We start from the raw sequence: 27,304 nt of genomic DNA, 5'->3' as shown, positions 1-27,304 counted from the left end.
GGCTCTGGTTAGTAACTACATCAAATGCCTCCAGCGGGCCCTTCCATGATCCTGAGACCAAGAATCTCCTGTGCAGGGATGACTGCTGCAGGCTCTCAATGAGCAGGCTCAGAGCACATTCCTCTCCCGACTTCCCATGCTCCTCACCTCTGTCTTAAGGGACCCTTCTAAACCTGTGATCCTCCCTGACTGGTCTCCCTGAATCCAATCTCCTCCTCTTTCCCCTCCCCACTTCTCCCCAGAGCAATCTTCTTAGAAAAGAGCACTCTCAAAACTTCTTGCCATTCGTCCAGCAACAACTGTTATCACTCAGCTCATCCTGTGTGTTGGAGGCTGTGCCACAGGCTGCCTGCTGTCATGTCAGAGCTCAGTCCAATGGGCCACACATGTTGGATGAACACCCTTGGGGGTGTGTCTGAGGCTAGGTAGGAAAGTGCTAATCAAACCTGGTTTTCCAGGTGCCTCCTCAAGGAGGTGGTGATAAAGCTAAAGTCTGAAGGATGAGAAGGACTAAACTAGGAAAAGGGGCATGGAGGATGGGAGTGAGGTGGAGCTGATGGGGCAGTGGTCAAGAGTATCCCAGGAAGGTGGGGCGGTACATGCAAGGACTGAGAGGTGGTAGAAAGCAGACGGTGTGAGAGAAGTGAGTGAGGGTAGGGTTAGAGCAGGAAGCTAGACAGCTGGGGATGAGCCAGGTCAAAGAAGCTCATGTAGCTGATCCTCTTCCCATGAGCACCCCACTGGCAGGGGGTGAGAGGCTGCATAGTGCCCCCATAGGCCCCTAGACTTCCTATCATATTATACCTGATAGCCTATTTATCTACTGTTTCTGTCTTCCACACTGAAGTATAAACTCCAGGTGACTGGGACCACATCTACTTGACTTGCCACTGATCCCCAACAAACAGCACCGATCCTGGCAGGTGCTCAATAAATATTTGTGAGACCGTGGAGTGAACCAAGCACCTCCCATCAGCACATCAGACCCACCTTGAACTTGGATACCACGGTCAACACAGGGGCCCTGCTCTGGCCAGAGGGTTCCTCCTGGGTCTTCTCTTTGGGGTTAGTAGGAAACAGCCCCATGAGCAGGGGGTCCTGGGATTGCTGCAGGAGCCTGGTCAGCTCAGGTGGGATAGGGTCCTATTGGGAAATGGCAAGAGCAGCAGTGAGGGCAGGTGGAGCTTCTGCCCAGGGCCATCCATTGCCCACCCAAGCCGCAGATGACAGGGCTTCCAGGTAGGACAGGGCCCGAGTCCAAGAGAAGGTCCACTGGACAACCAGAGACCTGGAGACCCAGTCTAACATGGGTTATCTCCAGGCAGGTCATGCTTGATTAGTGGAGACCTCAGACAGGTGGGCCCAAGATGGTGATTCTGGATTCTGGGAGGAGGTTCAGGAGAGAAAGGACTCACAATGGGAAACTACTATGTCTGCATAGCAAAGACCCAGCATCTCATTTCTCGCAGGCCCCATAGGGCATGGCCCAACCCGTACCTTGTTCTTCTCCACCAGGCCTGCTGTGTGGTACTGCACAGGCCCCGCATAATGCACCACAATGAAGCTGGGCTCCGGGCTGAGCTTATTGTGGCCCAGGCAGGGGCTGCCTGCCAGGGCAGTCTCAATGCGTGTCTGGAGCTGGGCTGCACTGCTTGGTCGATTGAGGCGGCATTCCTGTGGGATGGGAACAGGGGGTCAGCCGCCAACATGAGAGTGGCTCACCACAACCCTCACTGTCCCCACCCTGTGGCCTCCATGACAGCAGACATCACACAGGCATCATAGTGTCCCCAACAGAGAGGAAATATAGCAGTTAGCAGATCTATCTGGCAGACTGGGAGGAGAGAGGCACAGAGAGGAAACAGGATAATCATCAAGGCCCCAGAAAACCCAAACGCCAACTCTGGTGCTCGGCTCATTAGCTGACCTCCCCACCTCATTTATGAGGGAGCAGATGCTGATGGGGCTTCCCTCAATGAGATCCAAACAGGGCTGGTTGTCCTGGTAGTTGACGAATGACCACTCCAGGCCCTCAACTGCGTATTCCTCCTGAAGAACAAGGTGGGATGGGGTGGGAGAAGGCAGCTGTGGTCTGATGTCCTGACGGGCCATCCACAGCTGGCCTCAGTACCACAGCGTATGCCAGAACAGCATCAAAGAAACAAAGTATATCAAGACATTACACTGTACTACATATGTGCAATTATTATTTGTCAATTAAAAATAAAATAAGAAGGAACAAAAGGCTTCTAATCAGAACCTGGACTGGGGCTGGAAGGTCAGGAAGGGATTGAGGATCCAAAAGAAGGACCTGCCTCCTGCTCACCCCATCCCTCACCTGCTGGGCCCTTAGGTAGTGAGCCACAAAGTGCTGCTGCAGCTTCTCATTGGCGTAGTTGATGCACAACTGTTCCAGACTGTTGTCAGGAAATGACTCAAATCCATACACATCCAGCAGGCCTGGGAGGATGGCAGAGAACCCATGGGGCCACTGCAGGGAGCAGATGGGGAATAGGGGACCAGGGAACCCAGGGTGGCTGGGCCCCTGCCAATGCCTTATACTTGGCAGCCTGGTCATCAGGCTGAGTGAGCATGACACCCGTGGTGGGCAGAACATACCTTCCCTACCCTCCACCCAAGGTGGCTTCCATCTCCACCCCATTCCCCTGTAGAGCTCAGAGCAAGCAGGAAACCCAAATGAAGTGTAAAGACAGCCCAGAGCATCAGGCCCATTTTTGAGTCTGAATCCTCTGGTTCTGATAGGTACCTCCTGTGAGGAAACCAGGTCCCAGGGAACATTTTCTGTGTTAAATCTAGTTTGGAGGGCATTAGTCTCACTAGCCCAATTTGGTGCCTAGAATTCCACCATTCCATGAGCAAACTGCACTTGTACCTTTAAGCTTTATTTCCTCCTATAACTGACTGTCCCACCTAGTTACAACCGTGTTGACCTCCCTCAGTCATGTCCCCCAAGTCTTTATTTTTTTTTTTCCCCAAGATAGGGTCTTGCTCTGTTGCCCAGGCTGGAGTGCAGTGGTGTGATCACAGCTCACAGAAGCCTCAAACTCTTGGGCTGAAGTGATCCTCCCACCTCGGTCTCCTGAGTAGCTGGGACTACAGGCATGTAGCACCATGCCTGGCTAATTTCTTTGAAATGGGATCTTGCTATATCGCCCAGGCTGGTCTCCAACTCCTGGCCTCCAGTGATCCTCCCTCTTTGGCCTCCCAAAATGTTGGGATTACAGGTGTGAGCCACGGTGCCAGCCTCCACAGTCCCTTCTAATCCAGCTCTTTTCCCCAACCCCCACTACTCTCCACAATTAGAGCTGGGTCTCTGGGGAGAAAAAGAGCTCTTTCAGACAAGGCACTGTTGAGCCTGTCTGGAGAGTTATGGACTGCTCAGATGTGGATGCAGGAGAGCAGAGATCTCACCCTATGCAGAGATCTCGCCCTATGCTAGCAGGCAGATGCAAGAGGAGACAAAAAAGGGAAAGGAACAGCCCAGAGTCACACAGTGGACCCAGGGCTCCTGCCTCTCCATCCAGGGCTTTATTGCTCTTTTTCTGGAGTGCTCCCAGCACAGTGAGGCCTTGCTACCTATGAAAGTGGTCCATGAGTCGGTGTCTGCACAGATGCTGCTGTTGATCACTGATACCAGCCAGTCAAACAGCCTGTTGGGGGAAGAGAGTGGACTCTGGTGAGAGGGTCTGGCTGGGTCAAAGGGGTGGTAAAATTGCTCCCCCCATCAGGGTGCTACACCCTGGGAGGCCCTTGTATTCTGAGCCTGACAGGTCAAAGACCAAATCCTCTCCTCTTGCTTCCGGCCTATCACGTTTTGACCTACTACAGATGCAGGCTATGGGCATGCATGTTCCCAGGTACACACAAACCTGGCATGTCTTTCTAGGAAGATTGAGCACAGGACAAGCTCAGCTCCTAGGCTGGGCAGGGAATGGATCTACATCAGTCACATAGCTCGAGACCCAGCTAGTGTCTTGGGAAGGGGCAGATGGGCCTGGGTGTGGTTTGTAAATAACTGAGTTCATTGAACACCCCTGCAAAACTCTACCTGTGGAGCCCAGGGCTCAAGGCCCCACCATACCCCCGATGTAGTTCTGCACAAGTGGGCCCCCAGTCCCGAGGTCAACAATGGCATCCTCCGCTCTAGAACCGGCCCCAGCCCAGAGAAGATGAGACTACCACACAAGACGCTGACACGTACAACACTATACAGGGGTTTCTTCCTCACAATTTTTCTTAAAGTAATTGCTCTGCAACTTTTTTCACTTCAGTAAATAAACTGGCTCTTTTTGCAACAGGGGCTGTGCAAATGTCCTGTGGTCAGAAGCTCACTCTATCTGTGTTCATCACACTTTATCTGCTCATCTTGGAGTGACTTGTAGGCAAAGGCTTTAAAAGCCTTTGACCTCAAATTGTGACCTGAAATTAGCTTTGAGGCAGTGGTAACTAGTCTCTTGCTGAAACGGATTTAGTGTGGCCTCAGCTGCCCTGGACCGTTTTCAACTCAGACGATCCGGTTCCCCCAGCAGAGCTTCTCAGGCTCTTGGCTCTTTGTGGCGTTTACGAAAGCAGGGGACCCTCTCCCCAGAAAGGTGCCCAACGTCTCATGTGCACATGCACACACATACACTCATTCTGGCTCATCTCAGAAGATTCTGGGCCCCTGAAGCCCTTACAATGCCTGCCGAAGAATCTCAGAACTCAAGGTGAGAAATCATCCTTAACCACATGGCCAGAGGGTGGAGGTACCCATGTAACCTACCAGAAAAGGCCAGGACCCCACCTCCACCACTGTGCTACATGCTGTGGGCTGAGCCTCTGGCTTTACCACAATCTATCAAACTCCTAGGTGATGTACAAAGGCACAGGGAGACAGAGAGGCCCATTCAGCCAAGGATCTGAAGCAGGAACTGCGAAGGCTCTAGATCACCTTTGGGACCTGCCTTGCCAGCAGACAGCTGAGCAGGCTCTCTTCACCTTGCTGAGGCTAAAGCAGCCTCCTGAACTTTAATAATGAGCTGAATTCTGGCCAGGAATGTAGCAACTTTCCCACTCAGAAAGAGGCCGCAGGTGCTGCTTGGGGAAAACCTGGGAGCTGTGCCCTGCTGTGTCCAGGGGTTTGAGGAGCAGGGAGAGGAACCAGTCTGTCTTATCCCCCACCCCAGGCCTGTGCCTATTGCCTGATGTTGTCTGGCCCAACCCCGGACAGGAAGAGCACTTGTTGGGAGGACAGGGGCCAGAGTAACTGCTCACCGCGCATAGATCAATTTGGCCAGGCAGTCTCTACGGGTGTCACACTCGGCTCGGGGGCAGGGCTTCCGGAACACCTGCTGCTGTCTGCCTGCCCTGATGGTTCTAACCTGCACCGTCTCCAGCAACACGTCCTCTGGGAGCCCCAGCAGCGAAGCTGCCGTCCTGACAGAGTCTGGGAGGGGCAAATCCTCTTTAGGCAAATCACTCTCCATCCAGTCCTCTTCACGAGGCACTGTGAAGTCATCACAGCGGGACCATGACTTGCCCAACTGGACAGAAGAAACCTAAGTTCTGATCAGTGAAGTGACTCACCAAGGGACTCCATAAACGGCAGTCAGAACTCAAACCCAGCACTTTCATGTACCAGTCCATGCTGCCAAGTATGGGACAAATCACTTTACAAACCTCTGACTCATTTTCTCATCTTTAAGATGGGGACGATACTGTCTGCCTCACCAGACAGGGTGAGGAGTAAATGATCCAGGGCCAGGCCCTATGGTGGGTGGCAAAAGCAAGGGCATCAGATTCCAATTTTCACCATCCGGCCTTCCACCCAACCCCAGCAATGCTGGCTACCTTCCTGACAGGGCCTGCCATATCCCACACCCTGACCCTCACACTTGGCATCACCCATCGGCTGGCAGGGCTGGGCTTCATCCTCGGAGGCAGCAAAGTGGACATTGCCAAGGTGCAGCAGTCCAGCTAGGACCTGGGGGAAAGAAGGATGGGTAGGAGTAGGAGAGGGCATGACGTGGGCCTACTCTGGGAAGGGCCGTTCTGCTGAGTACAATCACGACAGCAGAAGGGCAGCTCCCAATCATGGCCCAAGTGTGCCCATCTCTGCCAGGCACAATTCTATACAAGTTACATGCATTGCCTCATTGCATCTTTTCAACAACCTGTAAGGTATGTGCTACGCCACTGCCTACGATAGAGATGAGACTGAGGACACGTGCTTCCCAAGGGGAAAGATGGGATGAGAACCCAGGCTGACTTCAGATGTCCCCTGGGGCAGCCCATGGGCCTCCATGCCCGCCCATCCTCTATCTCTCTGCCCCCTGCTCTCTAGGAATAGACTGGTGACTGGGGGCAGGGCTGCTTCTGTGTGCCTGCTGGAGGCTTGTCTCTGCTTCCTTGAGCCCTTTCCCACTGCCAGGATTCTGAGAGCCCAGCCTGCTGGAGGAACTGTGACCTTGGTCTGTGTCCGATGGGTGCCCCTTTGCCTTTGTACTCAGTGTTACACACAGACAAGCCCCCAGGGGCTATAGACAGAAGCTCCCCTCACCCCACCAAGGCCCAGCAACTTCAAAACCCTCAGACCCAGCTAGGCATGGTGGCACATGCTTGTAATCCCAGCACTTTGGGAGGCTGAGGCAGGTGGATCACTTGAAGTCAGAAGTTTAAGACCAGCCTGACCAATATGGTGAACCTCCATCTCTACTAAAAATACACACACACACACACACAATTAGCTGGGTGTGGTAGCACATGCCTGTAATCCCAGCTACTTGGAGGCTGAGGTAGGAGAATCACTTGAACCCGGGAAGAGGAGGTTGCAGTGAGCTGAGATTGTGCCACTGCACTCTAGACTGGGCAACGAGACCAAAACTCCATCTCAAAAAACAAACAAACAAACAAAAAAAACCAACCACCCTCAGACCTGACACAGGGACCCCACCCACCATTCCTATATGGTCCCAGGCAGGGTGCCTCCATGTGCTACGGGTCTTCCGGCCACAACTTGCTCCAGAAGACTGCCATGCCCACCAGGCAGAAGGGCTGTGGCAGAGGGTCATGCCACCCCCAAAGCACTCCTGCCCTGACTCCCAGTGTTGTCCACTTATCCTGGGCTTGTCCCCAGGTGCTGTCCTTCTGTCAAGTTCTTACCTGGCAGTGTCTGAGCAGCCCTCATCTGGAGGGTCACTTTCCACTGCATTGCTACCTCCCTGAAGTGGCCTCCCTGTCTTGACTGCCAGGCCATCCTATCTATCCCCTCCTGCTGCTCTAGAGGGTGAGGAAGATGAGAGGAGGCAGTCAGCTCTGTCAGCAAAGACAGAAGGGAGGCCCCCCTAGTGTGACTGAGAGGAGCCCAGCTCACCTGGGGCAGTCTCATGTTCCAGAGGACAACGGGGCATGGGTTGGGGGAAGACAGAGAGGGTATAAATTTGGAATTACTATGTCTGGTACTCTGTATCACCACTTAGTGGTATCCGACCTTGGGCACGTCACTTTACCTCTCTGGTTTTCTCAGGCATAAAGGGAAATAAACACACACAGAGGACTGTTTAAAAAACTAAGTGAGCAGAGAAGTGTGAACATGACTTGTAAGTTTTAATGTACTAGACAAGCAAGGCGGTAGCACTAGTTCTCTCTTCTGATCATGCAGTACCTTGCTCTCTGCCCCCATGGATCAGTTACTGCATTCTGTACTCTAGCACTGTGTACACATCACTGTTCCTTACGCCCCGTCCACCCCACCACCTGGTCTCCAGCCTCAGCAGAACAGAGAGGTGACTGATTCCCTGGAGGTAGCATAGAGGGGCCCAAAGTCCTAGATCCTCAGGGAAAGACCAACTCCATGTCCAGGGAAAGGCTCTATGAAAGGGGCTGCCTGTCATCTCTGCCAAACATAAGTGGCGTGGCTTTTCTTCTGACCTTAAAGATGTTGTTCTGGGTAGGGGTGTCAATGCCCAAATGGAGCATGGCCTCTCTGGTCACCTCAAAACAATCCTCTGAAAAAGAATCCAAGTTCAGGGGCAGAGGTCAGCAGCAGCAAGATGCGAGGGAGGCAGGCTCTGTACAGAGTGGGTGGGTGATGCTGGGTCAGTGCAAGGTGCTAGATGGGGCTCCCCTTACCTTCTAAGCTCCTCTCTGGGTTGGGCAGCCAGGAGAAGGCAGCTCCCTCAGGGAGGTGCCACTGGAGCCTCTCGTCCTCACTGGCTCCTTTGCAAATCTGTGGAGAAGGGTAGGTGGGAGGCGGGGTAGGGGGTTTGAGAAAAGTCCAGGCCTGCATAGGCATGGGGTTGGGATAAGAGGAGTGAGAGATGGTAGCAACGTCACAAGGCTCAGAGGTCCCTTCCGAGAGCCCAGGGCAGGTATGGGGGCAAAAGATGCCGTAAACATAGCCCTGGATGCCTCAAACCTGATGCAAAAGAACCTTGCTCTAGGGAAACCTGCAGTCTGGTGAAAAAAGGACAACTCCTGCCCAGGGAGCCCGTCGTCTTGACGTGGGAGGCATACCCATCACCTAAGGATGCTCCGATTCTGAGAGAAAGGGAGACATCCTATCCATGCCTTGGGGGACTCCCAGTCCGATGGAAAAGGCACAGCTCTAGGGAAGCCCTTGTTCTGCTAGAGACAGATGCCATTCTAGGAGAGCCCTTAGAATGATAAGAGTGACACAGCTTCCACCCTAGAGATACAGTCCCAGCCTCAAGGACCTTCTGGTCTGATGGAGGAGGTAAAACATACCCCCCAGGCCACAACTGTGCTGGGAGTCAAGGTGCAGTGTGAGGCAGAAGTGTTGCATGTGAAGTCTGCAGGAGAAAGTGGTGGCTCCATCAAAAGCTAGGTGAAGGAGCCAGGCATGGAGCATTCTAGGGGGTGGGGGGTTAAAAAACACGGACCCATCCCTGTCCCGCATCTGGGGCGCTGTAGGCCCCATTTGGCACAAACCTGATAGAATATGTGGAAGTTCCTCTCACTGGAAGCCTGGCAGGCCACTCGAGTTTTCTCTAGGAGGTAGGTCTGGACTGCGGCTCCAGTCATTTGCTGAGCCCTGGGGCACACACAGGCCAGAGCCCGTTAGTTGCCCATTCATTCCATAGCCCAATTTGGGTGTGCCAGATTGCCTGCCACCTGGCAACTCCCCGCCAAGCTCTTCCACTTAGCCAATGGGCATTGAGGGGTGGGGACCACTCAGAATGTCCTTGGGTGTCCTGGAATATTCCCCTGCATCTAGCTCAGGCGGACAGGGCCAAGGCCTCTGCACATCACTTTGCTCTACCCCAAGACAGGAGTCGAAGTCCCAGCTTCAAGCTCAGTGATATGGTCCAAAGAGGTGGCAATTTAGCTAGAAGTCCCTGAGCAAGAGTAGAAGACAGGAGGAACCCAGGCCTGAATAAGCGCACTGCCCCGGGGTTCACCAAGGGGAGAGGAGCTATAGTTCTCCAGGTGCAAAGATCACACCTGAGGTAAAGGGCATGCACCAGGAGGAGCAGGGTTTTTGCCCAGAGGGGTGGCCCAGGCCAGATACTGCCCCAGCCACTTTCAACCTCCCCAATCCCGTCCTCCCACTAGCCAGGGCGACAGCAGCTATTACCTGTTCAGCTGGAGCTGGATGAACTTCCCAAAGCGACTGCTGTTGTTATTCCTCAGCGTACACGCATTCCCTACAGATCACACCTATGTTTATTTCACTCCCCTGGGTTTGCAGAGTCCTCATAAGCCAAGGTGGCTGCAGGTCTCTGGAGGTCATGTTCCTGTGCTCAAGTCACCTAAAGGCCCCTTTGTTGGTTTTCATGTCATAGGGGACAGGACTAGAAAATGGGCCCTCACACTTTAGCAAGTGGGATTCAGGTGAGTTAGAAGAACTTCCTGGCAAGAAATTGGAATGAGCAAGCCTAGGCAGTCAGGGACCTTTCTTTGAAGGGAAAGGTCAAAAACAATCAGCTGTCACTACTGACTTTAGACAGGAAGGCACATCTGGGTTCCAGTGCCAACACACACACTAATCACCTTGTATCCCTTAACAAGTGCCCTTCATTGAAGCATCAGGAAACTGGATAGAAGGACAGAATTTGGACGAGCTAAGCCACCAGGTCTTCTCCAGCAAGACTGTTATGTGTGCCTAGGCTGGAGCGAGGAAGAGGACTGAACGACATTACCTCTGTTAGAATGATGCTGAGGAGTACCAGGGAGAGGTTGGGGATCTGAGGCAGTGAAGGATACACTCATCCTCCAACCCCACCCAAGAGAGGGTCTCAAAGCACTGCCCCTCTCCCTGGAAGGTGGAAAATCCCAGAGGAAATGGGACTGAGATACTGTGCAAAGGAGCCCAAGCTCACCAAAAGCTTCCATGACAGGGTTGGAGTTCAGGATCCTCTGTTCTATCCTCTCTGCAATCTTGTGGCTCTCCCAAGATGCAGGTGAGGCGGCCACCACAGCATAGAACTTCATTAGACAGCGAGATGTCCATGTCTGTGGCAGAAACAGCCCTGTGGGAGCTGTATCTATGTTCCCGCCCACTTCTGAGCCTGCCTGAGAACAGCACCCACCAGAGCTCTCTTCTCCACCAGTGTGTTGCTGACAAAATGGGTGAAGGCAGAATTCAACCCTGGCCTCGGGCAAGGCACTTCCTCTACCTGTGTTTGTAAAATGGGAGTACACATCTGTTTCTCCCAGCTCTGTGGCAGACACTGAGCTATCGAGGCTTTCTGTGTATGTTTTTTTTGCAAACTCTGCAAAGGTGTGATTATACAATTGTTTATAAAACAATAAAACCAATGCATAGAAATTTAAAAATTTATTAAAAATCATGCATCTACTTAATGACTGGGCTCCAATTTATACCCAAGCAGTCTAATTTTTTTTTCCGAGACAAGAGTCTCGTCCTGCCTCCCAGGCTGGAGTGCAATGGCACAATCTCGGCTCACTGCAACCTCTGCCTCCTGAGTTCAAGCGATTCTCCTGCCTCAGCCTCCTGAGTAGCTGGGATTACAGGCGCGCGCCACCACGCCTGGCTAATTTTTTATATCTTTAGTAAAGACGGGGTTTCACCATGTTGGCGAGTCTGGTCTCGAGTTCCTGACCTTGTAATCTGCCCACCTTGGCCTCTCAAAGTGGGATTACAGGTGTGAGCCACCGCACCTGGCCCCAAGCAGTCTAATTTTAAAATTCATACTCTTTTGTTCTTAATCAGCTGAAGTGAGGTATACTTTCATTTTAACTTCTAATTGTTTGTGGCTAGGACATAGAAATACACTGTCTTTACATATTGACCTTGTATCCTAACACCTCACTAAACTCTCTACAACTTTTTAGTTGCAGTAAGGTGGCAACTTACTTTGTAGATTCTTTAGATTTTTCTTTGGGATAAGAGATATTTCTATCTTCTGAAAGACTTTATGTAGAACTGGTAACATTTCTTCCTTAAATGTTTGGTAAAATTTGGCTAATTTGTGTATTTTTAGTAGAGACATGCTTTCACCATGTTGGTCAGGCTGGTCTCTAACTTCTGACCTCAGGTGATGCACCCACCTTGGCCTCCCAAAGTGCTGGATTACAGGCATGAGCCACTGCACCCAGCGAGAGTTATCATTTTATTCATCTTTTCAGAGAAAAGTCTTTTATTTCATTAATATTTTTTCTATTTTATTCATCTTCACTTTTTCCCTTCTTCTGCATACTTTGGGTTTATTCTGTTCCCCTCTAGCTTCTTAAGGTATGCCACAGACTGAATTGTGTTCCCCTCAAATTCATATTTTGAAGCCCTCACTCCCAATGTGACTGCATTTGGAGAAGGGATCTTTGGGAGGTAATTAAGATTAAATAAGGTAATGAGGCCAGGTGCAGTGGCTCACGCCTGTAATCCCAGCACTTTGGGAAGGCCGAGGTGGGTGGATTGCCTGAATTCAGCAGTTCAAAACCAGCCTTGACAAACATGGTGAAACCCTGTCTCTACTAAAAATACAAAAATTATCTGGGTGTCATGAATGGCATCCACCTGTAATTCCAGCTACTAGGGAGACTGAGGCAGGAGAATCGCTTGAACCCGGGAGGCACAGGTTGCAGTGAGCTGAGCTTGCACCGTTGCACTCTAGCCTGGGCAACAATAGCGAACTGTCTCAAAAAAAAAAAAAAAAAAAAAGGTAATGAAGATGTTGTGCTTTCATTTTAACTTATTAGTTCAAAATATTTTCTAATATCGACTTGGTAATGAAATTTCGGACAAGGCTGGACGCAGTGGCTCATGCCTGCAATCCCAGCAATTTGGGAGGCTGAGAAGGGCGAATCACTTGAGGCCAGGAGTTTGATATCAGCCTGGCCACCATAGTGAAACTATAACGTCTCTACTGAAAATACATAGTCTCTATTAAAAATACAAAAATTAGCCAGGTGTGGTGGCATGCACCTGTAATCCCAGCTACTCGGAAGGCTGAGGCAGATGAATCACTTGAACCCAGGAGGTGGAGGTTGCAGTGAGCTGAGATCACACCACTGCACTCCAGCGTGGCACAGAGGATCTCAGAGAAAAAAAAAAAAAAAAAAAAAAAAAAAAAATATATATATATATATATATATATATAATGTATATATACACATAAGTATGTGTATACATATATAAGTACATATGTATATATATAAAAGTATGTGTACATATATGTATATATATATCTGTCTCCTTAGAAGATAATCACTAAGGCAAAAATGGTAACAATGTTTATATGATAGCATGGCATCATTAAAAAAAGGAACTAAGATCACATGGAACAATTTAAAAAATAAGATGGTAGATTTAAACCCAGGCATAGTGAGATAGATAGACAGATAGATAGATAATTTTTTTTTTCTTTATAGTATCATTGTGATTTTATCTTTGACCCAGAGGATATTTAGAAGTGTGTTGTTTAATTTCCCAATGTTTTAGGATTTTCTAGGTGTCTTTGTTATTTATTTCTAGTTCAATTCTATTCAGCTCAAGGAACATAGTTTGTATCATTTTAATCTTTTTTTTTTGTTTTTAGACTGAGCCTTGCTTGCTCTGTGTGAGTAAACTGGGACTACAGGCACAAGCCACCACGCTTGGCTAATTTTTGTATTTTTTTGTAGAGATGGGTTTTCCCCACATTTCCCAGGCTGGTCTTGAACTTAAGCAATCCATCAGCCTTGGCCTCCCAAAGTGCTAGGATTACAGGTGTGAACCATCGTGCCTGGCCTCAAAATGTAGTTTTGATTTTATGTATTTTTCCTTTCAATGACAGCAGATTTTACTTCATGTATTTTGAAACTGTAATTAGGTACACACCTGTTTAGAACTGTTTTCTTGATGAATTCACCCATTTATCATTATGAAATGTCTCACCTTATCCTTAGCAACATTGCTTGTTCTAATGTAACCACTTCAGCTTTCCTTTATGAGTGTTAGGATGTTATATTTTCTTCCATCCATTTAGTTTGAACTTATCCACGAGTAGACCACTTATATTTATTGTAATTGTCACTATGCCTGGAATTAAATCTACCATCTTGTTATTTTTTAAATTGTTCCATGTGATCTTAGTTCCCTTTTTTCTTATTGCCTTTGAATAAATTCAGCATTTTAATGATTCCATTCTATCATATAAGCATTGTTACCATTTTTGCCTTATAGTGATTATCTTCTAAAGAGACAAAAAAATAAAAGATTTTACATCTGTGATGCTGAAACTTACCCCTTTGTGTAGATCCAAATATTTATCTGGTTTTCATATTCTTTTGCACTAAAGAATTTATCACTTCTTGCAGTGCAAGTCTGCAGGCAATGAATTCTCTCAACTTCTATTTGTCTTAAAAAGTCTTTATTTCACTTTTATTGTTGAAAAATATTTTTGCTGATAACAGAATTCTAAGCTGACAGATTTTTTTCTTTCAGCACTTTAAAGGTATCACTTTTATCTGTGGGCTTGCAGTTTTTGTCAAGATTCCTATTGTCATTCTTATCTTTGTTCATTTTTATGTAATACTTATTTTCCTGGCTTCCTTTAAGATTTTTTTTTTCCTTTTTTTTGAGACAGAGTTTCACTCTGTCATGATCTGGGCTCACTACAACTTCCTCCTCCTGGGTTCAAGCAATTCTCCCACCTCAGCTTCCAAGTAGCTGGGATTTCAGGCACCTACCACCATGCCCGGCTAATTTTTTGTATTTTTAATAGAGACGGGATTTCACCATGTTACCCAGACTGGTCTCAAACTCCTGACCTCAAATGATCCGCCTGCCTCAGCCTCCCAAAGTGTTGGGATTACAGGCGTGAACTACTGCACCTGGTCCTTAAGATTTTTTTCTTATATTTAGTTTTCAGCACTTTGACCATAATGTGCCTAAATGTGTTTTCTTTGTATTCACTCTACTTGGTATTTTTTGAGCTTCTTGGATCTGTGCTTGCCATCTTTGGTTAATTTTGTAAAAATATTACTTTGGATCCATGTCCTCTCTCTACTCCTAGGACACCAATTACAAGTACAGCTGACCCTTGAACAACACGTGTTTGAACTGCATGGGTCCACTTATGCGTGGGTTTTTTTCAATAAATCTCTCCTGCCTCCCCTTCTATTACTTCCACTACCTCTGCCACCTCTGAGACAGCAAGACCAAGCAAGACTGTCCTCTTCCTCCTCAGCCTACTCAAAGTGAAGATGACGGTGATGAAGACCTTTATGAGGATCCACTTTCACTTAAAAGTAGTAAATCTATTTCTTCCTTATGACTTTCTTAATTTCATCTCTCTAGCTTATTTTATTGTAAGAATACAGTATATAAGACATATAACATACAAAATATGTACTGACTGTTATGTTATTTGTAAGGTTTCCAGTTAACAGTAGTTAATCAGCAGTTAAATTATATGCAGATTTTCAATTGCGTGGGGAGTTGGTACCCCAACCTCTGCATTGTTCAATGGCAGACCATTTGATATTGTACTACATTTCTTGGATGCAATTTTCTCTTTGTTTTTCAATTTGGATAATTTCTATTCACCAACTGTCAAGTTCACTAATGCATTCTTTTGCATGTCTAGTCTGTTGATATGCCCAAAGATTTATCATGTTTTAAATTTTTTATCATCTCCATTTGATTATTTATAGTTTCCACCTCTCTGCTGAAAGACTGGAGGAATCTTTTCTGGAGACACCAATAAGCTCATGGGAAAAGTTATGGCCATTCAGGGTCCCACAAGTTTAAAAAGCTACTTACAGTGAGGCCCCATTGGTTGACAATCTTGTACGTAAACACAGATTCTAATCAGTTGTTTAATGCCTTATTTTCAAATATGAACAGACACTCAAGGACCATTATTTCATAAGCCTCTTTTATGTGAAATGACAAATATCATAAATGTTAGAAAAAAACTAGAATGTAGAATTAAAATTTCTAACAAATATTCAAAGTTCCAAAGAATTGGAAGGTAAAGAAAAGAATATCTCTCGGAAGATTAAAAAAATAAAAGAGAAAGGAGGATAGGTGAGAAAAATATGATTACACAACTAACCAAATTTCCTCACAGAAGTTCCAGAAGGAGAAAACACGGGAGGAAATTATTAGATATAATACAAAAATACTTTCCTGAACAAAAGGACATGAGTTTCCAAGTTAAAAAGACCCACACAAAGTACCCAGCATAATAAGTGAAGAAAGGCTATACCACAACATAGCACTGTGAATTTTAATACCTAAAAGCTTTTGGGGAAAAAAAAAAATCACCATTATGGACTGGCTCTCTCAACAGCAATATATGAAAATAAAACCTCGGCCAGGCACAGTGGCTCATGCCTGTAATCCCAGCACTTTGGGAGGCCGGGGCGGGCAGATCACGAGGTCAAGAGATCGAGATCATCCTGGCCAACATGGTGAAACCCCATCTCTACTAAAAATACAAAAATTAGCTGGGTGTGGTGGTGCATGCCTGTAGTTCCAGCTACTCGGGAGGCTGAGGCAGGAGAATTGCTTGAACCCGAGAGGCAGAGGTTGCAGTGAGCCAAGATTGTGCCACTGCACTCCAGCCTGGCAACAGAGCAAGACTCTGCCTCAAAAAAAAAAAAAAAAAAAAAAAAGGAAAAAGAAAACAGAGAATAAAGTCTCTATATTCAGAAAGAAAATTATTTCTAACCTGGAAGTATAAAACCCAGCCAAAATATCAATCAGATTCGAGGCAGAATAGACATTTTCAGATGTGCAACAATTTGCCCTCCATGTACCTTGTTCAGGAAACTACTAAAGAATATGGTCTGGCCAGGCGTGGTGGCTCACGCCTGTAATCCCAGCACTTTAGGAGGCCGAGGCAGGTGGATCACAAAGTCAGGAGTTCAAGACCAGCCTGGCCAAGATGGTGAAACCCCGTATCTATTAAAAATACAAAAATTAGCTGGGCGTGGTGGCAGGCGCCTGTAATCCCAGCTACTCAGGAGGAGGCTGAGGCAGAGAACTGCTTGAACCTAGGAGGTGGAGGTTGCAGTGAGCCGAGATCACACCACTGCACTCCAGCCTAGGTGACAGTGCAAGACTTGGTCTCAAAAAAAAAAAAAAAAAAAAAAGAATATGGTTCATAAAAACAAAACAAGGCAGTAAATGAAGAAAAAGAAAGCCATGGAGACTAGGCGTGGTTGGCTCATGCCTGTAAACCCAGCACTTTGGGAGGCCAATGCGGGAAGATCACTTGAGGCCAGGAGTTCAAGACCAGCCTGGCCAACATGGCAAAACCCCACTCTACTAAAAATATAAAAATTAGCAGGTCAGGTGTGATGGGTCATGCCTGTAATGCCAGCACTTTGGGAGGCCGAGGCGAGTGGATCACGAGGTCAGGAGATTGACACCACCCTGGCTAACACAGTGAAACTCGTCTCTACTAAAAATACAAAAAATTAGCCAGGCGTGGTGGCAGGCACCTGTAGTCCCAGCTACTCAGGAGGCTGAGGCAGGAGAATGGTGTGAACCCGGGAGGCAGAGGTTGCAGTGAGCCGAGATCGTGCCACTGCACTCCAGCCTGGGCAACAGAGCGAGACTCCGTCTCAAAAAAAAAAAAAAAAAACTTAGCTGGGTGTGGTGGTATGCATCAGTAATCCCAGCTACTCGGGAGGCTGAGGCATGAGAATTATTGGAACTGGGGAGGCGGAGGTTGCAGTGGGCTGAGATTGTGCCCCTGCACTCCAGCCTGGGCAACAGAAACCCTGTCTCAAAAAAAACAAAAAACAAAAACAAAATAAAGAGAACGCTATGGGCTCCTGCCATGGGGGATTTATCCTAGGACAGATGGGAATCTGGGGATGTGCAGAAGCAAAGAAGCTTCCAAGCAACAGCTGTGTGGCAGCAGCCCTGAGTAGCCACCAATCCAGACGGAAGAAAAGATGTGGTCTGAGAGCTCTGGGAAGGGTATCTCCAATGAAAGAAGCTGATTTGCTTGCCAGTTTGACAGGTGTTTTCCAGATTTGGTGACAAGTCTGGTAATGAGTTAATAATGGTATATAAAAACTAAACAAGTGAAAAAATGGGGCAATTATTTATTTATTATTTATTTTACTTGCCCCACTTTTTCACTGGTTTAGTTTTTGTACACCACTATTAAACTAAACAGGGAAAACAGGGAAAATAAAAATTATGCAAGAATATATAGTATATTATATGGCTCTGCTATTAATATACACATGACCATAACCATGTAAATACTGCTTATTAACTTAATTAGAAATTATGAAATAATTATATACAGAATATATATTTTGAGGGCAGGAAAATAAGGGTTAAATCCTCATCAAAGTAGGAAGTGAACAGATAAGGTCCAAAACCAAAAAGTCACTAACAATATAAGCAGTAGTTTAAAAATACGGATGTAAACACCCAGATAAACTGATAAAAGATGTGCAAGTAACTGCCATCTGGAGAGAGGGAACAAGGTTGAAACACAAGGAACAGGTTTGCTGTTTTTCTTTATAAGCTTTGTAGTATTGCTTGATTTTTTGAACTATGTAACTACATTACTATTTATTAAAAATAAATTTTTGAAAATATACCAGGCCCAGCCCAGGGCTACAGTGGCTGCTCAATAAAGGGTTACCAAGCTCTCTGGCCGGATGAGTCTTGGGCCAGGTTCAGCTTCAGTTCCCCAGAGCAATTCTGGGGGACAAGGCTTCGTTGAGAAGCTGGGCATAAGCCACTTCACTAGCCACCTTGATATAGCTCCTAGAGATCCCCTCCTAACCCAAGTCCAAGCCCTCATCCCTGCAACTTACTGTCTTTGTTTTCTTGTCTGTCTCTCTCAGCAGACTAAGTGCCCCCTGAAAGCTACATGTTGCATTTTTCATCCCACTGCCACCCCTCAGTGCCCAGCCAGAAGCCTAGAACGTGGCAAGTTCTCAGTGTTCAGCAATTCTCATATGTGAGTGAAGGCAGGAGGAGTTTACGGTCCAGAGTTCCTCATGAAGGTAAAAGTGTTGTGGAAAGGGCGAGGCAGCTGGGTGAGGCTTGTCAAGAAGGTGGCAAGGCCTTGGCCAATAGTCTCCTTTGACCAGCTGTGCAACTCCCCACTCATCTATATCCAACATCCTGTTATGGTTTTGCTACCCAGAAGGCCACATGGCCATACCAGGAGCTTCTGTCCTCCCCAACACCTGGCCCAATATACTGCCCTTGCCACCATGGGCAACCCAGAGGGTTCAGGTGGTCTACTCCAACAAACTCTTTCCCACAAGAACCCCAGCTACTTTGGAGGAGCACTGCCACATGCCAAGCATGCCACCAGGTACCATATGTACAGTGACTCATTTAACTCTCACAGAAGTCCTATGAGTCAGGTGTTGGTCCTCCCCTTCCATTTTACAAGTGGAAGAACTGAGAGCTTTGCAGAAGCTAAGTACTTTTCTGATGTCTTCTTAACCACTATGCTGGAATCCCCAGCAGCTGACTTTTCTTTCCAGTGGTGTCAGAGCTGGGAGAGACTTTCAATGAGAAAATAAGGCTTAGAAAGGAAGCTTCATTCCTATTTCACCCAGGGTGATGGCAGAGCTAGCAGTACAGCCTGGACTGGAATCCTGTCTCTTGACTTCTGGCTCAGTGCTAGCCCACCATTGTGCACCAACCCCAGCTTCAGCCAGCGTATCTGGGAATAATTAGGAAGCAAACAACTCCACAAGGAAGGCCAAGGAATGACCCCTGCCTCCCTGTCCACCCAGCCAGTCGTGAGTTGACAGGATGGGAAAGACGTCTTCCTACCTTTCCAGCACCACTCTCTCCACTGACAACAATAGACTGGTTGACTGGTTCAATCAGGCTCTTGACATTCCTGTAGGTCTGTTCACCCACAGTGAACACATGGGGCTTCAGTTTCTGGAACATCAAGGAGTGAAAGGTCATGTGAGGGAATGCCTGTTTTTCAATGATGACTGAGCCAATGATGACTGAGATGGGGAGGCTGCCAATAGCAGTGGTGGGATGCTTCCTCCAGAAAAATTTTCTGGATGTCACAGTGTTAGGCCCAACTTTAGAACCCCTATGCTGGCTTTACCTACTCATCTTCTCTCAGCCTAGAAGCAGTGCTAGCCTTGACCAGTTTATAACATTAACACTTTATACTCCCATCTTATCTTGCTTTAATTGTCTTATCCTTCTGCCTATTACTTCATTTTACTATAATTTGCAATTTGCAAAGTTCCTATAAACTACTAAGTCTGTCCACTAATTGGAAATATAACCGTATTTTATACATAAGGAATGTGAGGTTCAGAGGAGTTAAATAACCTTTCAAGGCCACTCAGCAAGTAAGTATATCCACATGACTTAAATTCCAAAACCACTGTTCTCCTTTTCTTCAACAACTATTAACTGTCTTCAATGTACTAGGCATCAATCAAGCTGGATGCTAAGGAAACATAGGAGACTACAACTTGGCTTTTACTTTTCAGGAGGCAGGGCAGACAGCAGACAGGGCTCTCAGGACAGACTTCCCCTGGATTCCAACTGGATACCTCACCATGCATGAACTTCTGGAGGGCCATGCCTCCACAATGCCCAGCTAACCCAGCCAGCAGTGATCACTTAGCCACAGCTTGCTGAGGGAGAAGGCAACTGTTCCATATGGCATCAGAGCCACTCCTCTCTACACCTGCCCTTGCCCCAGCCACCTATCACCTAGAGGGATACAAAGCCTCCAACTGTTGTCTCTGCCTCCTGCCTCACCTTCTTAAACCCAACTCCCAGAGTAATTATTCGTCTAGTGGGTTCTGTTCCCAGTCCCACCTCTACCTGGATGAAGACGCTCTGCAGATTCTCTCTGCCTCCTATGGTGCTTCAGACTCTTCACAAACAACCCTGGCTTTCTCGTCTTCCTGCTCTCATCTACTCCCTCTTGCCCCCAAGACCTCCCTCCTGCCAGCAAGTTTTCTCTCACCTCTCCCTGAATGCATCACGCACTTTTACACCAACAAGCTCATTATCTGTCTGTACCTCCACCACCCCACCCCAAATAACTTATCCTTTTCTCAGTAAAAGAATAAGTTACTTTCCTCAGTAGAGATAAACATATGCTGAATTTTCCAGGGCAATCCTTATCGTGCATAATTTCATTCTTTTCTAAAAAGGCAGTTTTGCTGGACTCAGTGGCTCATGCCTATAATCTCAGCACTTTGGGAGGCTACGGCGGGTGGATCACTTGAGGTCAGGAGTTCGAGACCAGCCTGGCCAACATGGTGAAACCCCATCTCTACTAAAATACAAAAATTAGCCAGGCATGGTGGTGGGCACCTGTAGTCCCAGCTACTCGGGAGGCTGAGGCACAAGAATCACTTGAACCCTGGAGGCGGAGGTTGCGGTGAGTCAAGATCGCACTACTGCGCTCCACCCTGGGTGACAGGGAGAGACTCAGTCTCAAAAGAAATAGGGCCGGGTGCGGTGGCTCACACCTGTAATTCCAGCACTTTGGGAGGCCGAGGTGGGTGGATCACCTGATGTCAGGAGTTTGAGACCAGCCTGACCAATATGGAGAAACTCCATCTCTTCTAAAAATACAAAATTAGCCAGGTGTGGTGGCATATGCCTGTAATCCCAGCTACTGAGGAAGCTGAAGCAGAATTGCTTGAACTCAGGAGGTGGAGGTTGCGCTGAGCCCAGATCACGCCATTGCACTCCAGCCTGGGCAATAAGAGTGAAACTCCATCTCAAAATAAATGAATAATTAAAAAAAAATAAGGTAGTTTGTTAAATACACAAATATATAATACCTTTATAAATCCTTTCCTGTTAATAAAACCACAAACAAGAAAAAAAATCCTTTCTCTTATGTCTCTATTTTAGGTTTCAAACTCAGTTAAACAAATATTTATTCCCCACTTTGCACCTTCTGTCCTGTAGTCAGTTCTTTATGGTTCAAAATTCTGCCAGCTCCTATTGGGCAGGCCATGGCACTAGCAGACTCTGAATGACCACATGGCTGGTGAATAGATGAATAAGGACAGGGGTAACTGCAAAGAGGTTTAGTGGGAGGTAGAGGAGCCCTGAGGCCACAGGCAGCGGCAGAGCCTTACCTGGGGCTGAGGCGCAGCATGGTACTCTCTCATTAGCTCGGGCGAGTAGAGCTGAGGAACAGGCTTGAAGGGGTTCAAGGCTACCAGGGTGCAGCCAGCATTAGTGTAGAATGTGTCTGCCATGTACCGGGCCTGCAGGCACCTCAGGACTGAGGCAGAGATGCCTTTAGCAAACTCGGGCTCAAATATAGTCAAACCACACACACAGACATCTACTTAAGTAACAGCCCTCTTTCTGCAATTAGCCAAGAATCATTAAATCCCAGCAGCTCCCTGAAGAACAGATACAAGATCTAATTAAGACGAGCTCCAAATCTGAAGCAAAGCATGCCCTGGGGAGCCCAGGTGCAGCTGTCATGCTCCCTCAGGCGGAGGTCTGGAGCAGCCCACCTGGCTCCAGATTAGGAGTCCTGCTGACCTCCGTCTGACCTGGAGAAGCTGTGCTGACTACTCTCATCACACCTCCAACCTCCTGCAGATGGTACTCTTGAGGAATGGGAGGCCCATACCTGTCTCTAGTGTCACAGGATTCACCCTAGTGAGGTCATCCAGCTTGTACAGCAGGACCTCCCCACCCAGGAACTCCTGCAGGTCTTCTCTGAGGTACTCCCTGGCTTGGCCATCAGACCCCAGATTGTGGCCATTGACCTGGAAGAGATAACATGAAGGTGAGGCCAGGCGCAGTGGCTCACGCCTATAATCCCAGCACTCTGGGAGGCCAAGGCGGGTGGGTCACAAGGTGAAGAGATCGAGACCATCCTGGCTAACACGGTGACACCCTGTCTCTACTTAAAAAAATACAAAAAATTAGCCAGGCGTGGTGGGTGCCTGTAGTCCCAGCTACTCGGAAGGCTGAGGCAGGAGAATGGCGTGAACCTGGGAGGCGGAGCTTGCAGTGAGCCAACATTGTGCTACTGCACTCCAGCCTGGGCGACAGAGCAAGACTCTGTCTCAAAAAAAAAAAAAAAAAAAAAAAAAAAAAAAACCAAAAAACCAAAAAACATAAAGGCCATGACAGCTGGTACTCAGAACAGCTGGCAGCTACAGAAGGGTGGGAACCTGTATAGTAGAAGGAGACTCTGGTATCATAGTCTGGTTGGGTTCAAATTTCAGTTCTGCCTCTTACTAGCCCTGTGAGCCTGGGTAAGTTACCCTCTTTGAGTCACAGTTTCTTTATTCGTAAATAAAGGAAAATAAACTCAACTGACAGGGTTATTGGGAAGAAAAGCAAGAAGAGATATACAAAGCATTTAGTCAGTGCCCGGCATACAGCATGTACTCAACAAATGCTATCTCTTCTGCCAAGAGCTCCGGCCACTTAAGTAGCACTTCCAGGCTACTAGCCTTATTAGAAATAAGGCTATAGGAATGTTGCAAAGGAAAAGAACCATGGGTTAGGCCTTTTTGGGAAGAGACAGTTCAGCTTTTGATGTAAAACAGCTGTACCTTCTGAGAGAGGTAGCCCCACGTCTTCATCACCTGCCTTTTGTGGCTTAAATTTAGGCTGGCTAATGAATTGGTTCCCTTGGCCGGAGTCTGCTTGAGAGACAGCCTGGCTCAGAAGGCTATCTGAGGTCAAGAATAGGCACCAAGGGAACAGGTCCTTTCTCCTCCCTTGCCTATCTTTTTTTTTTCCTTTCTTTTTTAAGAGATGCAATCTTGCTCTGCTACCCAGGCTGCAGTGCAGTGGTGTGATCATATCTCACTGCAGCCTCCAACTCCTGAGCTCAAGTGATCCTTCTGCCTCAGCTTCCCAAGTAATTGGGACTAGAGGCATGAGTCACCCTATCTTCCTTTGCCCGTCCTTGATGTCAAACCTTTCCACATGTATCATCTCTCCACTTCCTCCCGTGGTCCCATTTCTCCTACTGTCTCCTTTGGGGATGCAAGAAAGATAGAGTGGGGGTTGAAGACAGGTATCTTGCTGAAATGTGCTTTTGAAGGAAGAGGTCTGTGATACAACAGGTGAATTTCCAATGAGAATGGTGAGCCTAAAATTTCAAACCTCTCATAGAAATAAGCCATGGTGGCAAGTTTCCTCCAAGAGGCCCAGTAATGCATTTCTTCCAAAACCACTGCCTGTTCTCTGAACTTTGGGCCCACTATAATGCACAAGGTAGGCTCTTGGCCTCCAGAGTAACTGCTGAGGTCAGAGCACAGCTATATCTATGCATATCCCTCTGCTTTTATGAAGGGGAAAAAAAAACACCACCACACAAACCACTCACAAACACAGACACAATTTATGAAGAGTTCTGATCCAACCAGAGTGGCATCTGAGTATAGTGATCAAGTACCTGGACTTGAAAGTTAGTTGTCTGGCTTTGAATCCTGATTCTACCTCTTACAGTTATATTACTCTTATGTTAATTTCTTCATCTCTTTGTGCCTCAATTCTCCTCATCTGGTCCCTGTAATCCCAGCTACTTGGGAGGCTGAGGTAGAAGAACCACTTGGGCCTAAAAGTTCGAGGCTGCAATGAGTTATGATCGTACCACTGCACTCTAGCCTGGCCAACAGAGCAAAACCTTGTCTCTAAAGTAAAAAATAAAAATAGAAAAATTTCCAGCTGGCCATAGTGGCTCAAGCCTGTAATCTCAGCACTTAGGGAGGCCAAGGTGACCCTGTCTCTATAAAAAATATGTAAAAATTAGCTGGGTGTTATGGTATGTGCCTGTAACCCCAGCTATTCTAGAGGCTGACGCAGGAGAGTTGCTTAAGCCCAGGAGGCTGAGGCTGCAGTGAGCTATGGTGATATCACTGCACTGGGCGACAAAGTGAGACCCTGTTTCTAAATAATTTTTTAAAGTTCTTTTCTGTAAAGTGGGATAATGGTACCTACCTCACAGATACAAGCACATAAACACATGAAGGATTTAGAAAGGCCATCTGGAATCTGCCAAAAGGGGTTAGCTATTCTTCTAAAAGTGGCTTTTGTATTTTTTTTTTTTGACACAGAGTCTCGCCCTATCGCCCAGGCTGGAGTGCAGTGGCACAGTCTTGGCTCACTGCAACCTCTGTCTCCCAGGTTCAAGTGATTCTCATGTCTCAGCCACCCAAGTAACTGGGATCACAGGTATGCACCACCATACCTGGCTAGTTTTTGTATTTTTAGTAGAAATAGGGTTTTGCCATGTTGGCCAGACTGGTCTCGAACTCTTGGCCTCAGGTGATCTGCCCGCCTCGACCTCCCAAAGTATTGGGATTACAGGCATGAGCCACCGTGCCTGGCCTTATTTATTTATTTATTTAAGAGACAGGGTCTCACGGATGGGTACGGTGGCTCACGCCTGTAAAAGCACTTGGGGAGGCCGAGGCGGACGGATCACCTAAGGTCAGGAGTTTGAGACCAGCCTTGTCAACAGAGTGAGACTCCATCTCTAAAATAAAAATAAATAAATAAATAAATAAATAAAAATTATTAAAAAAAATTTAGAGGCCGGGCGCGGTGGCTCACGCCTGTAGTCCCAGCACTTTGGGAGGCCGAGGTGGGTGGATCACGAGGTCAGGAGATCAAGACCATCCTGGCTAACACGGTGAAACCCCATCTCTACTAAAAAATACAAAAAATTAGCCAGGCGTGGTGGCTGGCGCCTGTAGTCCCAACTACTCGAGAAGCTGAGGCAGGAGAATGGCATGAACCTGGGAGGCGGAGGTTGCAGTGAGCCAAGATCAAGCCACTACATTCCAGCCTGGGTGACAGAGTGAGACTCTGTCTCAAAAAAAAAAAAAAAAAAAAAATTGGAAAATAGAGATAAGCAAAAGGAGCATAAAAATCCATAATCATACTACCCAGAAATAACCAATATTTTAGAGAATATCATAGGTTTTTTCCCTACATATTTTAAGAACACTGAAAAGTATTATATTTTTGTGTAACTTGCTTTATTCCATTGTATTGATATACCTTTTTTTAATAAGAGAAAAAAAGTTAAAAATAAGCAATAAAAAAGCCCAGAGCAGTCAACTGTTTTGCCCACTTCTTACCTTCAAATCTGTTCCAGGAGCCATATGGCTGGAAGGTCAAGCTGCCGTGTCTACTATGGCTCCCTTGAGGCTGGCAGGCCCCACACCTGGCTGCTACCTTGCTGAGTTCAGGCACTTACCTACCCAAGACTCCACTAGACTCTGAGCTCCCTGAGGGCAAGCACCACCCTCAACATCTGCCTCAGCCCAGTGCCTGGCAATACTTGGTACAATAAAAAGTCAGCAAATAAGTACTGCCACTCTCTCAGGACCAAGAGCTACACACGAAGGATGATATGGGTATGAGACAGAGCTCCACTGTAAAGGGTGATTTGGAATCCTACAGGCCTGGGGCAACAGTAGCCTTTTCAGAGAGGCGGAGACATGGGGATCATGTAACCCATCATTCACTCATTAGAATCCTTCTATATTTCCTCATAGATAGTCTCCTACATTTCTGTACAGGCTGACCTCTTTGCCTGGAGTGCTTATTTTCCTTCTCCAAGTGGCTAATTCTTTCTTGTTCTTTAAGGCTTAGCTTCAAGGAGCACATCCTCTTGCAAGCCCCAGGCTTCTACTATGCCTCAACAATTCAGGTGGCAGGGACATCTCTCAGGACTTCCTCTGCAGAATTCCCAAAGTGCCCTAAGGATTCCCTTACCCATCCCACCTTACCTATCCCAAAGAAAGGAGCTAAAAACCACAAGACAGATTCAAATTAGGTATCAGGAAGAGTTTCTTGATGATGAGTAAAAGGCACTGGAGAGACAATTTGAGGAGAGAAAAGAGACCTTTAAGGGGGCTTTCCCTTCCTTCCAGGTTAGGGCTAGCAAAAGATGCTACAGGTGCTTGAGGGCCTGGGTTATCTAAGGTTGAGGTTTTACCTGCTGGAGCATCCTCCTTCAAAGTCGTCAGCCAGGGTTCTGGGTTGCAGGAGGTACAAGCAGTACTATCCACCTAGTCATGGGACCATGGGCTGGGGTATGGTTCCAACAAAGGGCTCAGTTCTGGAGGAATCTCAGACAAATCACTCCACAGCCTGTGGCATGAGAGAGAAGACAAGGACCACACACAGGTGAGGGCTTTTCTGGGGTGACTCACTCACTCCTTCCCACCTAGCAGAAGCAACCAAAATGACATGCAAGGCAGGCCTGGGCAGAGAGTGGGCCTGTCCTTTCCCTTGCCAATTAGGAGACAGGGAAACTTTTATGAGAGCCTCAGAGGCTCCCCGGGCCAGTCTGATTACAGGGTTAGGATTTGGGTTGGGGTGGGGCTGCAAACCCTCTGGGTCAGTGTGCCATGGAGGAGGAAGAAGACGCTGGGGAGACAGAGAAGTCTTGTGCCCTGTCCTCTACACTACACAGAAATATCTTATTTCAGTGTAGCCAGTTGCTGGTGGGGAGGAGAGGCTGGAGTCATCTCTTGCTGCTCCAGGAAAGGTGTGGTGTGGTAGTTTACATCATAGTTCAACCACTCACTGGGTGTGTGATTCTGGGTCAGGCACATCACCTACCTCAATTTCTTACCTTGAAAATGGGGACAGTTAAATCTGCCTCATAAGGAGTGGTTGTGAAGGTCAATGAGGTCATGGTTTGACAGCACCGCACAAAGTACGAACTGAGTATTCACTCAGAGGATAAACACTGTTAGCACTACGACTAACGGTTGATGATCCATTTGGGAGCACTAATCAGGTGAACAGTCTAGTGACAACTTCAAGAAGGTGAGGATTTCAGGGAGCTGAATCCATCTGGGAGGTGGAGTGTTGTGAGGCTGGGCCTAAGCCAATTTTGAAGAA

At 47.4% G+C, this 27,304-nt stretch overlaps 1 protein-coding gene across 1 annotated transcript in view; it reads right to left on the bottom strand.

Moving 5' to 3' along the window:
- The window catches only part of LOC129017026 (unconventional myosin-XIX-like), a 38,118-nt gene that overhangs the window by 9,338 nt on the left and 1,476 nt on the right, over window positions 1-27,304 (bottom strand). The window contains 16 exon segments of the mRNA XM_054457017.2: window positions 991-1,143; window positions 1,498-1,674; window positions 1,936-2,049; window positions 2,339-2,460; window positions 3,598-3,671; window positions 5,275-5,446; window positions 5,893-5,983; window positions 7,930-8,006; window positions 8,131-8,227; window positions 8,950-9,052; window positions 9,596-9,665; window positions 10,341-10,473; window positions 19,235-19,348; window positions 21,541-21,689; window positions 22,050-22,188; window positions 26,391-26,545. Of these exon segments, the coding sequence (XP_054312992.2) occupies window positions 991-1,143; window positions 1,498-1,674; window positions 1,936-2,049; window positions 2,339-2,460; window positions 3,598-3,671; window positions 5,275-5,446; window positions 5,893-5,983; window positions 7,930-8,006; window positions 8,131-8,227; window positions 8,950-9,052; window positions 9,596-9,665; window positions 10,341-10,473; window positions 19,235-19,348; window positions 21,541-21,689; window positions 22,050-22,188; window positions 26,391-26,402 (1,797 nt within the window). The 5' untranslated portion in view covers window positions 26,403-26,545.

Source organism: Pongo pygmaeus, chromosome 19 (assembly GCF_028885625.2).
Source record: "Pongo pygmaeus isolate AG05252 chromosome 19, NHGRI_mPonPyg2-v2.0_pri, whole genome shotgun sequence".
NCBI lineage: Eukaryota > Metazoa > Chordata > Mammalia > Primates > Hominidae > Pongo > Pongo pygmaeus.
Note: the sequence above shows the minus strand (reverse complement) of the source record. Positions and strands in the feature narration are given on the sequence as shown.